This window comes from Mus musculus, chromosome 18 (assembly GCF_000001635.26).
Source record: "Mus musculus strain C57BL/6J chromosome 18, GRCm38.p6 C57BL/6J".
In the NCBI taxonomy this organism is placed as follows: domain Eukaryota; kingdom Metazoa; phylum Chordata; class Mammalia; order Rodentia; family Muridae; genus Mus; species Mus musculus.
In genome coordinates, this window is record NC_000084.6 from 58,949,226 (window position 1) to 58,962,264 (window position 13,039).

General features: G+C 38.1%; 1 protein-coding gene across 10 annotated transcripts in view; it reads left to right on the forward strand.

The window, feature by feature from the left end:
• The window catches only part of Adamts19 (a disintegrin-like and metallopeptidase (reprolysin type) with thrombospondin type 1 motif, 19), a 217,691-nt gene that overhangs the window by 113,234 nt on the left and 91,418 nt on the right, over nt 1-13,039 (forward strand). For 9 of the 10 annotated variants that reach the window (XR_003952519.1, XR_003952520.1, XM_006525919.4 and 6 more), the window contains 2 exons: nt 3,119-3,259; nt 5,285-5,435. Coding sequence is in view for 8 of the 10 variants with exons in the window: in XM_006525919.4 (XP_006525982.1) it covers nt 3,119-3,259; nt 5,285-5,435 (292 nt within the window). In the remaining 2 variants the exon portion in view is untranslated. Of the gene's footprint in view, nt 1-3,118; nt 3,260-5,284; nt 5,436-7,207; nt 9,997-13,039 lie in introns of those variants that run through there. The other variant, XM_011246927.3, reaches the window with a different exon arrangement.

Here is a 13,039-nt window from a genome sequence, read left to right on the forward strand (position 1 = left end):
TAAAGCAAACACAGCAAATTGCTTTTGTCACTGCGTATATTTTGTCAAAAGAAAATAATGCAATAAAATTTTTCTTTTATTTGCTACCCCATTGGGTTACTATATAAACAATTTCAATCATTCTCCTGCAATCTTCATAGCAAGGGTCTGTAGGAGAGTGTCTTTCTTGTTCACAGTTACTTGGGTACTAGTTTTTAATTTGTTCTCTTCCTGTAGATAGGGTAAGATAGTGAAAAGTCAGTCTAATGCCCAGATCTTGTCTTTCTGTCAGTGGGACTGTCTCATATGCATCCTATACAATCTCCTACTTTTCTTAAGATTATCAAACTTCAAAAGCATTTCTCTTACTAGGTTTGAAGTCAATCATGGTATTAATATGTGGTGATGCAGACCAAATTCAAAGACATTCATGAAAATTGGAAATATTCACTACTGACAGATTTTTTGTTCTGACAGTGAATAGTTAGGTTTGATAGTCATGTCTTAGTTTTATTTAATCAAAGTGATCATAGCTAAAGTTATTATACCTAATACTGTCTTCTTATTTTTACAGGATAGAGATGAGATTTATTACCCGTGTGCTAGCTTCCTCTTTCTAAATCTATTGTCATAATACATTTTATTCAAATATTTAATTTATATTTTAATATTTTATATTAAATTTTCATTTTTCTTTTAGAACAAGTTTAATTGTAACCACCCAGAATAACTTTGATTAAAATTCTAACTTCATAGTTTAAACTACAGTATAAATGTTCTTGTAAGTTTTCATTACAAAACTTTATCTTAGATCTTGATCAAAGCCTGAGGAAATAGAATATTGCACTACCATACCATTGTTGGAAATGTTGCATTATTAAACAAACCTTTCTCTTTCTGCCTCTTCAATATTATCCCTTTTTCATGAGTCCTTACATTGAAATCCCAAATTTGAGAATAAACATTAAATGAATTCTGTCTTAAAAATAAGAGATTCTACTTGAGCTATATAGAGTGTGATTTCTGTGTGTCAGACATTTATGTATTCTATAAGTTCCTTACGCTCAAGAAATTTGAAAATAAGAATTAAAACTATATAATAAAACATAGAAAGTATTAGTCTTCACAAAATCCTATGGTGAGATAATGTCATATACAAGTAGACAAGGGAGACTCTAGTCCAAGACTTTTGTAAATAAACTGCAGAAACCTTGAATCTTGAGTAGAATCTGGTTGGGCACAAAGCCTAAAGACACCTTGGGGGTGAAGGGGACGGGGTGGAATGTACAGTGCCCCAGTGTGTGATGGCTGGTTGCAGCCTTGTAAACCACATACCATCTCATTCTTTCTTTCCAACTGTAGGCAAGTTTTCACCAGCCAAATATGCAATTACTCCTAAACCATAGGGTTGCTTACAAGGTGGTAAAACCCTTGTGTTCATCTCAAGAGGGATGCTATGTTCACTACTGTTTCTTGTTCAGTGATTTCTTACTGCAAAGACTGCTGTGCTTTCTCACGCTCTTAGGAGTGAGATCTATGTGGCAATAATGAGTACGGACACTTCCTGTCTCCATGTTCTTAGGGGTCAGGCCTATTGAGTACACAGTTACTGCAGACATTTCTTGTCTACATATGATTAGGAGAGAGGATGGGGATCAGTAATTTACTTTGATTCTGACTGCCTATCCCCATGTTCTTAGAGGTAAAGCTTGTGGAGTGTGTTGTTACTGCGGAAGGTCTCTGTTCCCATGATCATGGGAATAAGAACTGTGGATCAGATACTTACTGTGGAATTTCCCTATCCTTGTGTTCTTAGGATTGAATCCCGTGGGCCACAGAGTTACTGTGGAAGTTTTCTGTTCCGATGCTCTTAGAAGCACATTAGTTATTGCTGTCACTATTCTCTCTCTCCACTCAATCTCTCTCTTTTTCTCTCTCTCTCTGTTTCTCTCTTCTTTCGCATCCTCCTTCTCGTTCTCTTTTGTAATTGCTTTCCATTTGTTTTGCTGTTGCTTTGTTTAGTTTAAGACAGGGTTCCCATAAAAAGCATTCAGTGTCTTGTTTACACTAAAATATTTTATATTGGGGCAGAAAAGATGCAAGGTCCTCATATGGTAGGTATACAGAGTGTAGGAAGTGCTAAATAATTGGGAATTGCAAGAAAGTAAGAAACATAGTTGAGATATCCCATGGTATTTGTAATAAATAAAATGGCAAAAGATGAAGGGCCATGGTCTCCATTGAGTCATCTGGAAAATGCCATAACAGGAAATAAGAAGACAGATGAGTGCTAAAGTCAGCTGCCCTTGTAAAGTAGAAGGAAACAAAAGAGGAGTACCAAACATACTGGGTAAGACCCAGGAAGAACATTGCCTAGTAAGAATGTTTTATGATCTCCTTTACGTGGCAATAGATATCAAAATGAGATAGCAGTTGAGAGTAATATTTAGGAACTATACCGGGCAGGAGCATTTTGCAAACACAGTGATTGCTTGGTTAGGAGGCTCAAGTGTTGCTGTGGTGATAATTTGGAATATAGTAGCCACCTAAATCATAGCAAAGCAGCAGAGGAAAAGAGTACAAGTCTAAATAGAAGTTTTACAGAGGAAAGACTTCAGTTAGGTTCTATTGCAGATGTTTCTAAATCATTTATTTAGAGTGAAGCCAAATTTGAAGGATCTCTATTTAAACAAACAGATTTGTGATTCAACAGAAAAGATAATGATGGCCAGGAAGCTTTCCAAGAGGTATTTCTGTTATCTGTGGTGTGTGGAAGAAGATGGAGTTGTGCAGCAAATCAAAATGTCCCAAGATTAGTAGTTCAGTTGGTTTCACAATCCAGCAAGATTGAATGAAAATTTGATATTTTTATTCATATAAATACAATGAAAAATATATGTATAGATCAGTTTCTAATATGTAAGCATGCATGGTCTTAATCAAATTACATTTTTATTGTAAACTTGGAAGATACATTTTTTTAAAAATTTAATTTGAAATACAATCTTATTTTTAACTAATGTCTTCAAAACTAAATTTTCCATCGGATGTTTGACTAGAATACCAATGTAGCAATGAAAGAGATACAAATAACATTGGTTTAATATAATTTTGTTCTTTCAATTGTATTTTAAATCAGCATGGGCATCAACCATGACAATGACCACCCATCCTGTGCTGATGGTCTTCATATCATGTCTGGTGAATGGATCAAAGGACAAAATCTTGGTGATGTTTCATGGTCCAGGTGCAGCAAGGAGGATCTGGAAAGATTTCTCAGGTACTAGGGTCTTTAATTACGTTTTCCCTTGTGAACATTTATGTGTTCCTGCTGACTCTGTTAACCAGGAAAAGCCACATGACAAAGCAGAGCAGCCACCACTGTAGAAACAGAACAGTTGATTCCGATCCTCTTTCGTTGACTTGCAGTGTGAGCTACAGCACATAGTTTAACTCATCTGGTCTTTCATTCTCAGACTTCTCAGACTAAAGGATGGAAAAAATGATTTGAAAGTTAGAAAATTGCTATAATCATGAAAAATCTGTCACTGAATGTAGTTGTCTCTTCAGTGTTACCTAGTAGAAACAGACTCATTGTATATCCCATAACATACCTGTTAGCACATGGAATGCCTTAACCAGTGTTTCTCAGTGTTCCTAGAGCTTTGTTCCTTTAATATAATCCCTCTTTGCTGTGGTAACCCCCAACCATAAAATTATTTTGTCGCTAATAGACAACTGTAATTTTGCTACTGTCAATGAATTGTAGTGTAACAATCTGATATGCAGGATATCTGATGTGTATCCCCCCAAAGGGGTCGTGACTCACAGGTTGAGAACTGCTGCCTTAAAAGAACACCTATTTTCATTTATGGTACTTATAAACTGTAAAGACTTTCTTACTCAGAAGCAGTTCTAGCCTAAGACTAAGTAAAAGACTAAGTAGTATGTGATGCAGTAAGTTTAAGCTCTCCATAAATCTAAAAGCAGAAATACACAAAGGCCTACCTAGTTAAATCACCACCACAAAAAAATTTATTCATTTACCCATATTCTTTAAGTAGGTGATCCTATTTTATGCATTGGATATTAAAATATGGTAAAATATAATGTTTATTTAGGGTTGCCCATAAGTGCATGGATGTGGTTATCCACAGGGTCATGAGAAACCTATCATGCCATGCCTCCAAAGGAGAATAATTTTCCCTCCCTCAGCAGCCATTAGTTGTTAACTGTTCCTCTGGAAATGGATCCCTTGGAACAACTCCCCGATCCATGCTGGAATTCTGACTGGCTTGATCTTGTGTGGGTCTTACTCAGGTAACTCTTCCAGGTGCAAGTGGTTGCTTGGAGCTTCTACACTCAGCAGTTTGTAGCTCTCCACTGATTACGACTCTTACCTCCTTTTCCATGATGCGGCTTAAAGCTTGGGTCATGTAAAGTTGTTAAGTTGCTACAGAACTACTTACAGCTGAGGACTCAGAATTATTTAAATTTGGCACTTGGCCTCTGCTTTAACTACTTCTGTAGGGAATTAGGGGAATTTGGAAGGGGATAGTGATGGATAGATGTGATCAATAGACGTTCTATGAAGGTACAAAACTTTCAAAGGATAAAAGCTTTATTTAAAATATATAATGTTTATTGTATAACTGCATCTCTGTTTCAAACGTGGTCCAGTAGCGTCTGTCTATGACAGGTCAGGATGTCATTGAAAGCATTAATAACTCAGAACTGCTAGCAGTAATTGCATCATTGGCACCGCTTAGCTCGTTCCGGAAGAATATACAAGGTTTGCATGGCTGTCTTTGCATGTCAGGACTAGGATCAAATTAAATGTCACATCAAACATGAAAGCTGTAGCACAATGTCAATGTCCAGACATGTCCAGACTATTACTAATCCCTAGAAAATGATTTATTTAAATCCCCATGTAAGGCAGATATCATATGATGCATTGGGGCAAGTTACTCTGGAGTCTGAGCTAATATATCTTACAAATGTGTAAAATCATGCTAGCATCTCAACTAATGTAGAGCAGCTGAACTGACTCTATGGACGGTACTTATACTCAAAATATTCTGTTAACTTAAATAGTACTGTTATTAGGATGATCTTATCTGGTCATAAATAAAGTATTCTCATATACAGAATTCATTCTAAAGTCTTCAATGGCAGAGCTACTAAGTGTTTTATTAAATAATAAAATTTAATTTTATCACGAAACTGTTTCTTCTAAGAAAGCATAATGACTGTTTCTGTTAAATTCAAATTAAATAAAAATGTTGTATCTGCACGTGGACAGGTCAAAGGCCAGTAGCTGCTTGTTGCATACAGATCCGCAGAGTCTCAGTTCGGTGCTGGTTCCCTCAAAATTGCCAGGGATGGCTTACACTGCAGACGAACAGTGCCAGATCCTCTTTGGGCCTCTGGCTTCTTTTTGTCAAGAGATGCAGGTAAGGGCCATGGGCAGCCATCTTTGATCTCTCACATTCATTGTCTAGAATAACTCATCGGTGGAGGAGATTTGCTTATTTTAGTATGTGTTGATTCAAATCACACTGAACCTCAAAAGGAATGTTTGAGAACAAGTATTTGGGCAATCCAACCCAGATCTACAACCTTCCTGAGGGCCACGTGATCCTTGCCTGTCTTCCTGTCTTGATTCTGACCCACTTTATTTCAAGCAGGGACCCTAGACTTGTACCACTAACCCCAGAACCCCTGCTGTTTTCTTTACACTTTGGAAGTAAAAGCAGTAAGACATGGGTATTTTTTAAAAATCAACAACAACAAAAAAGGACTAAGTCAGAGAAGAGAGACCCAGAAGTTTCTAGTTCAAAAAAATAAAACAAAACAAAATTAAACTAAACAAAACACACTCAAGTCAGGCAAGTATTTATGTTATTCTAGAATAACTCTTCTACCTTAAATTTTAAGCTTTTATAATTGTTAACTGGACAAAATGTAATAAAATGATATATGATTGTTTAGTTGGTAGAAGAGCCATTAAGTGTTAAAATTTATTTCTTATAAAAACAAAGTTTTGGGAGGAAGTCTTTTTTATATATTTTTCTTCTCAATTTTCTGTATTTATTTTAATTGCCCTTTCTAAGGTGTAGTTTTTACTAATCATTTCATTCGTTTACATTTCAAGTGTTATCTCCTTCTCAGTTACCCCTCCACAGACTCCCCCATCCCATCTCCCCTCTCCCCCTCTCCCCGTCTCCTTTGCCTCTATGAGGGTGCTCCTCCACCCACTCACCCACTCCTGTCACACCACTCTAGCATTCCACTATGCTGGCTGGTGATCAAGCCTCCACAGGACCAAAGGGCCTCTCCTCCCATTGATGTCAGATAAGGCCATCCTCTGCTACACAAGCAGCTAGAGTCATGGCTCCCTGAGAGGGAGTCTTTAAACTAGTTGGTAATGTCCACAGTGGAACTGTCTTCTACCTTTCATTTTCCATTTGCTTAGTTCATATTGCTATGTGCCACAAACTCACTTGGATTGCTATAGGTGTCTTTTTATTTTCAGAATATCTAATTGCTTTGGAGATTTCCTTTAAAAAAAAAGTATTGTTAAGTTAGTATCCTATTTTAAATTAAACATTGCTCAGATACATTGTTTAAAATTTTAAATATCCAGAAATTTTCCTCTTTTTCTTTTCAAATTTTACACCACACACACACACACACACACACACACACACACACACACTAATTTAACCTGCTACATTTATAACTTTCACTGTGATACCCCTCTTTGTTGAAACATCTGATCTCACCCAGGGCTAGGCTGGGATCATGTGTTTTTAACTAAGGAACCAAACAGTACAGGACTCCTCAGGATAGCTTCTTTGTAACTCCAGTCTGCTGTGCTAACTAGTGAACCACAGACAACATATAAGGGAATGAACACGGGAGTATTATAGTAAAGCTTTGTTGGCAAAAAGAGTTGGCCAGTCCCCAGTGGTTTACTAAGTTCAGCTTTAGGGTTGAAATGTAAGCTCTGAATATTTCCCAGTCTACATAAATTTAAAGTTACCCCTTTCATTTGGATAATAGAAACATGTAACATGTAGCCACATGCACACCTTCTGCTCTATGGTTTAGTCATCACATACACAAATCTACACACATTGTGAACCACAAAACAGTATTACAGTCTCCTTAAACACCTGCACGCAGTTTAAACAGTGATTAATCTGTGCTCTCATTTGCCCAGATAGTCACCCTTCTCACTGACCTGCTTATGGATGGAGAGAAAGTCTACCCTTTGGTTTCATTTCCCCAACGAACTTCCATTTGGATTTTGCTCATGGTAAATTTCCCTTCATCTGAAAATGCCTATTCACATAGAAATATATTTCTCCTGCATAGATAGGACTTGTGCCAGGCATTTGCTTTCTCGCCATCCCAAAGGTGTTCCCTTCTCTTTTATGCTTGTACTCCTCACATATTCCTGTCTCCCGTGGCATTTGGTAGGAAGGGCATTGTCATCATTTCTCTGAACACATTTCTGTCCCTCCGTTCTGTACTCTCTCCTCCGAATGACCCTGTTAAGCATGTGGAATCTAGGGTGGCTTCATGTGTCTCCTTAGCATTTTCTCTGCCTTTCAGTATTCTCATTCATAAATTCAGATTCAATAATCCCATTTCATTTATTTTCAGGTTTGCTGAGTGTTTTCCAGATAATCTTTTCTATGATTTATTTACCTCACATTATATATCTTTTCAATGAGCAATAGGTCTCCATTGAGTCCCCCTTTGTCTCTTTTTTTTCAATGAAAAGTGGGTCCCCTTTGTCCTTTCCTAGCACCTGTCCCACAGAAATTTCTTGCACCTCACTGAATATATTTACAAAGCCAGTTTAAAGCGTGAAAACTGCAACTATGTCTCAGTCGAGGCTTCAATGGCTTCGTTTTTCTTTGGAAAGTATCATATTTTACCAGCTCTTCCCAGATGATTAATATCTGTCAAGTATCAATGGTGATCTTACATTTTTTTTAAAGCAGAAGTAAACATTGTGTCCTGGGGAGTTAGGTGCTGGAATTGTAAATTAAAATCTTATAGGAGTGTGGTTATGCATATGTGTTTACGTATGTCCTGTGGCTGTAATCCAATTATAATTATAGCATCAAACTCAGGCCATATGATCCCCAAGGCGTGAAATACAGAATATCTGGTACTTTTTAGGAAAAAAGCACGCTGACCCTGTTGTCCAGACTATATTTTGTTATATTCCACAAAAGAATATGATATTTGGTATTGGTCATCCCCCTTTTTATTGCTTTTCTTTTTCTTTCTCGCAGTTAATTACGTTAATTAGATTTAACCCAGAAGTTTTGCATTGTCTACTATGAGTCCAGTTTCTCCTGCCTTGAGTACCATTTGTAATGTGGTCTGTGTATTCCTTAAGCCCAGTGTCAGTAACAGACAGATTCTTTCAGTCCCCTTCCCTCTGGGGTTACATCTTTAGTGGTAGCAGCTTTGACCACCTATGTTCTGCATCTAGGGTGACATGTCTTTCAGCCTCCCGATGCCAGGCTATGATAACCGAGAACAGCTCCACAGTAAAAACTGTAAAGGGAGATAATTTGCTGGGTGATGTGTTTTTCAGGTTTGTGTTTTCTCCCCAGAGCACTGGGAACTAGCATTCTGGAAACGTAACACATCATTTAGGTGTAGGAAGCTATTTATTTATTTATTTATTTTTATTTCTAACTCCAAACCCCCTCTCTTGAAAATGCAAACATTTGACTCTTCTTATTCTTTTCATTAAGGCTTCATTAATTAAATTCTGGCCATTATATCAATTTCTTCTTACCGGATGACTTTCTTTTTCCCACAATTGATGTGTTCTGCCGAACAGTCCTTTGTGGCTGACTGCTTTATCAGACTGGCTATGAATGCCCTGCATTTTCCTTCCAAAATTTCTTATACGTCTGTCTCTAGCTCTTACGTGCATTCGCAACCGGCCAGGAAAGACGCAACAAACCAGAATCTTCTGCGGCAAAGCTTTATTGCTTACTCAGGAGCAAGAGAGGAAGAGCGCGGCAGAGAGAGGCAGAAAGGAAGAGAGAGAGAGACGCAGAGAGAGAGGCAGAGAGAGGGAAAGAGACGAAGAGAAAGAGAGAAAGAGACGAAGAGACGAAGAGAGAAGAGAGGGAGTGCCAGAACCCCTTCCCTTTTAAGGAGAATTATCCTCCGCCTAGGACATGTTACTCCCTGATTGGCTGCAGCCTATCGGCCCAGTTGTCATCACGAGAAAGGCAGAGCACATGGCGGGAAAACTGCCCCTGCACATGTGCAGATTATTTACTACTTAGAACACAGCTGTCAGCGCCATCTTGTAATGGCAAATGTGAGTGCGGCTCCCCACATCTAGCAATCCCAAAATACCTGAAGAGTGGAGACAGTGAAAGAGACATCAGCAAACTTACCTCACTGACGGTGGTACCACTGTCTATTAATAGGAGGCGATTCCAGGGCGCAAGTGAGCTAGAATCTTAGTGCTGCTTGACCCTAGATCACTAGATGGAACTTTGTAGTTGAAGGCTAACATCTATGGTCCACAGCTTTCTGCTGTCTGCTTGGTTTTTTCCTTGTTTTCTTGGGCTTTCAACATGGCCTGGTTTCTCAGTCCTCAGCTAGGATGTCATAGTCCAGTTTTCCTATGGAAGGAACATGACATAGATGTGTCCTTTGTGCATTTTAAAAAAATGTTTTGGTGGTTAAAAAAAAAATTGTGTTTGCTTGAATGGTATTTGAAGGAAACCTCAGCTTAGTCCAGTAGTTTAGATCAACAGGGTTTATGTTGTTTGTTTGTTTGTTTGTTTGTTTGTTTTGGGAGGTGTTGTGATCATAAAAAGAGAAAGTGCTATTTCAAAATGTTCTGGTGGGATGTGGGGGAAGGGGATGCCTCATTGGGGCCCATGCCTAGGCATGCCTTCCCCCTGAGGGACCAGCCGCAAGATGGTGTAGTATAGTATAGAGTTTATTTAGGACATGGGGAGGAGAGCTAAGAGGGTAGTAGAGGCAGAGAAAGGCAGAGAGGAGAGAGGAGAGAAGTAGAGGCTGGCCATGGCCATGTGGAGAGAGAGGAGAGGGGAATGGGGAGAGAGGGGGAGCAAGAGGACAAGAGGCAAGAGAGAAAGGAGGGGCCAAGCAGTCCCTTTTATAGGACCAGGCCTACCTGGCTGTTGCCAGGTGTCTGTGGAGATGGAGTCCAGATAGAATGCCAACAGGGGTTATGTGTTTATATTGTGTTTTTGCTGAGTATAGAAGCTATTCATAGCCTTATATTGACTCAGATTGTTTTCTTTGCTGTATTCTATTTCTTTAAAGAAACGATCACTGTTCATTTGGATTTTTTTAAAAATCATTTTTATTGGATATTTTATGTATTTGCATTTCAAATGTTATCCTCTCTCCCAATTCCCGTCCCTGCCCAGGCACCCCCCCCCATTCCATCCCCCCGCCCCCGCCCTTCTGCTTCTATGTGTGCTGAGGACCCAGCTATAACACTCCTGGGTATGTACCCAAAAGATATGCCAACATATAACAAGGACACAGGCTCCACTATGTTTATTTGGGTTTTTATTGTAGGCATTTCACAAGTTTCAAAGGCTCATATGCTGAGATTTTAACAAAGCAGTGCGTAAGTTGGGCAGCAAAAGGGCTCTGCTGGTGAAGGAGCTTGCAACCAAGCTCAGCATGGTGAGTTCAATCCCTAGTACCCGCCTGTGGAAGGCAGGAACCGGCTGCCATGTGTATGCCGGTCCCCTGTCTCATACAAATAAATGAATAAGAGATTTTAACAAAATGAAAAGAAAGAATAGAAATGTTAACATGTTTTATGTGAATATATAGAACACAGAATTTCAAGTAATTCCTGGGCCTGGTTACGTTATTCAATTCCCTAATATTAAAACTTAGAAAAAGAAGCATTGGTCATTGTGCATTAAATTTTCTATTGATTGCTCTATTCAGCATGTACTCAGATATAAACTTAAAATATAGCAGTCACTCAAATGTCTTATCCATAAACTTCCAGTCTAATGTAGACATTCATCCTATGGTGTGTTTAGAAGAGAGGCCTCTCATTCTTCCTTGCAGAGAGTTCGTGTGAGCTAAGAGACCACCAGGTTCTTAAAATGATTTATATGTGGGCTAGAAATGTTTTTCATAGGACGGACATCCAATCAATTTTAACTCCTCTGGAGATAGTATATTAACATACTCTGTGACTGAAAATATTTTTTTTAAACACAATTTCACAAATAGGCTACTGAGATTGTGTTTTAGAAGAAAAGCCATTTAAAAGCATGTAGTTACATGACTAAAGATGAATTTACAACTTGGATGTATATGACTTCAGATCATTTATTTTGACAAAAATGTTGAAAAGTTTTTAATGGAACCATTTGCTACAAGCAAAGAAAAAATTTTGATATTTATACATAGTGTATAAATATCCCATTTAAATGTATATTATAGTGTATGTGTGTGCACCTATGAAAAGCCTATTTGAAATAAATACCCCAAATCACATTCCGTGTTTGAAAGGACATTTTGTCATTCTAAAAGATTAAATCATGAATATTGTTGGGCTGAGTATTTGTGATTAGATGTCCCACGCATACTGTCTGAAGTATTAAAATTCTTTTAACTGAAAAACTAAGAGGTCTTCCACAACCAAGTATACATTTTTTAATGGTGGCTGTGTAACCTAGAGAATGCTTTGTTATAATGTTCTACCCCACCCTACCTGACTCTTCTCCTTATAAAAGCCAAAGTATGGCACAATGCTAACTTCACCCACCCATCTGACCCATTCCCCTGTAAAGGTTAAAATATTCTGTACCAATTCTCCGCTTGCTCTGGAGAGCTCAGCTTGAAGTGAACTGGCATTCTTCAGAAGACTGAGACTATAGGTTAGCATAGATCTCCTGACCTGTGGAACACAAAGTATCCATGAGATCTCCCCTGTGTGATTTATTATACCTGGTTATGCTTATCTTGAAAAGCTGCCAGCTTTGCTGTTTATGTTCTCAGGGCTTCCAGGGGGAATCGATTAGAACACCTGCTGCTTTGAAGAGCTAAGTGCTAATGGCTGAAGGTCAGCATTTGGACCACCCACAGTGGTCAGCTCTGCAATGAGACTATAGAAGGTTCACTCTTTACTTGCCTGAAGAGCCTAAATAACTTTTTATTTGAACACAAGTGAACTTCCTTGAGTAGGAGTAAAGCTATACTTTGGTGGGGATACAGCTTTTGTTTGTCTAATTACAAGTAAAAAAAGTCTTAAGAGAAAAAGTGAGAAGGTAAAATATTTAGGAACTAAAATTATAAAGCCTGAGATTTATATAAATGAATATATAACCAGCATTTGGGGATTTTCAAGATCCTAATAGCAGGAGGACTATTCTGATTCCTTAAAGGAGTTTCCTAGATGAATTTTAAGGAATGATCTACACAAGGACTGGGCTAAACGATATTCACAATAAAGTAAGATATATTTGCACAAAATACTTTGATGTGAGGCTATTTTTTTGACCGAAGAAAAAATAATAAACAAATTTGACTTTTCTCCCAGGAAATTACATACAATTCATGAGTTTCAATCCTAAACACAGAAAAATAATAGTTAAGGGGTTCTGAAGAATTAGCATTAGATTTATAATGACTTTGTTGGAAGTGCTAGCTTAAATATGTCTGCCAGTATATTTAGTGATTCAGTGATATGTGAAGCTCCATCTGAGGTCATTCCCTCTGTGCTATACACAATCTTCTGTGTGTGCCCCTGGAAATAACTGCTTACTTATCAGCCGTATAGTCATGGGTAATGGTATCCCTTTTTCTATTTATGTGACATCTTCCTGTCTGGTTCTCTGGTTCTTTCCCAAGTCCTTTGGAATAAAAGATACAGACATTTATTACGTGCACACAAACAGTAAACAGTGATCATTACCCTCTTCCCCCATTCCTTTTCCATTCATAATCTTCCCATTGAGTTATGAAGACTTTCCTCTGTGTCTGTCACATATTGATTGGC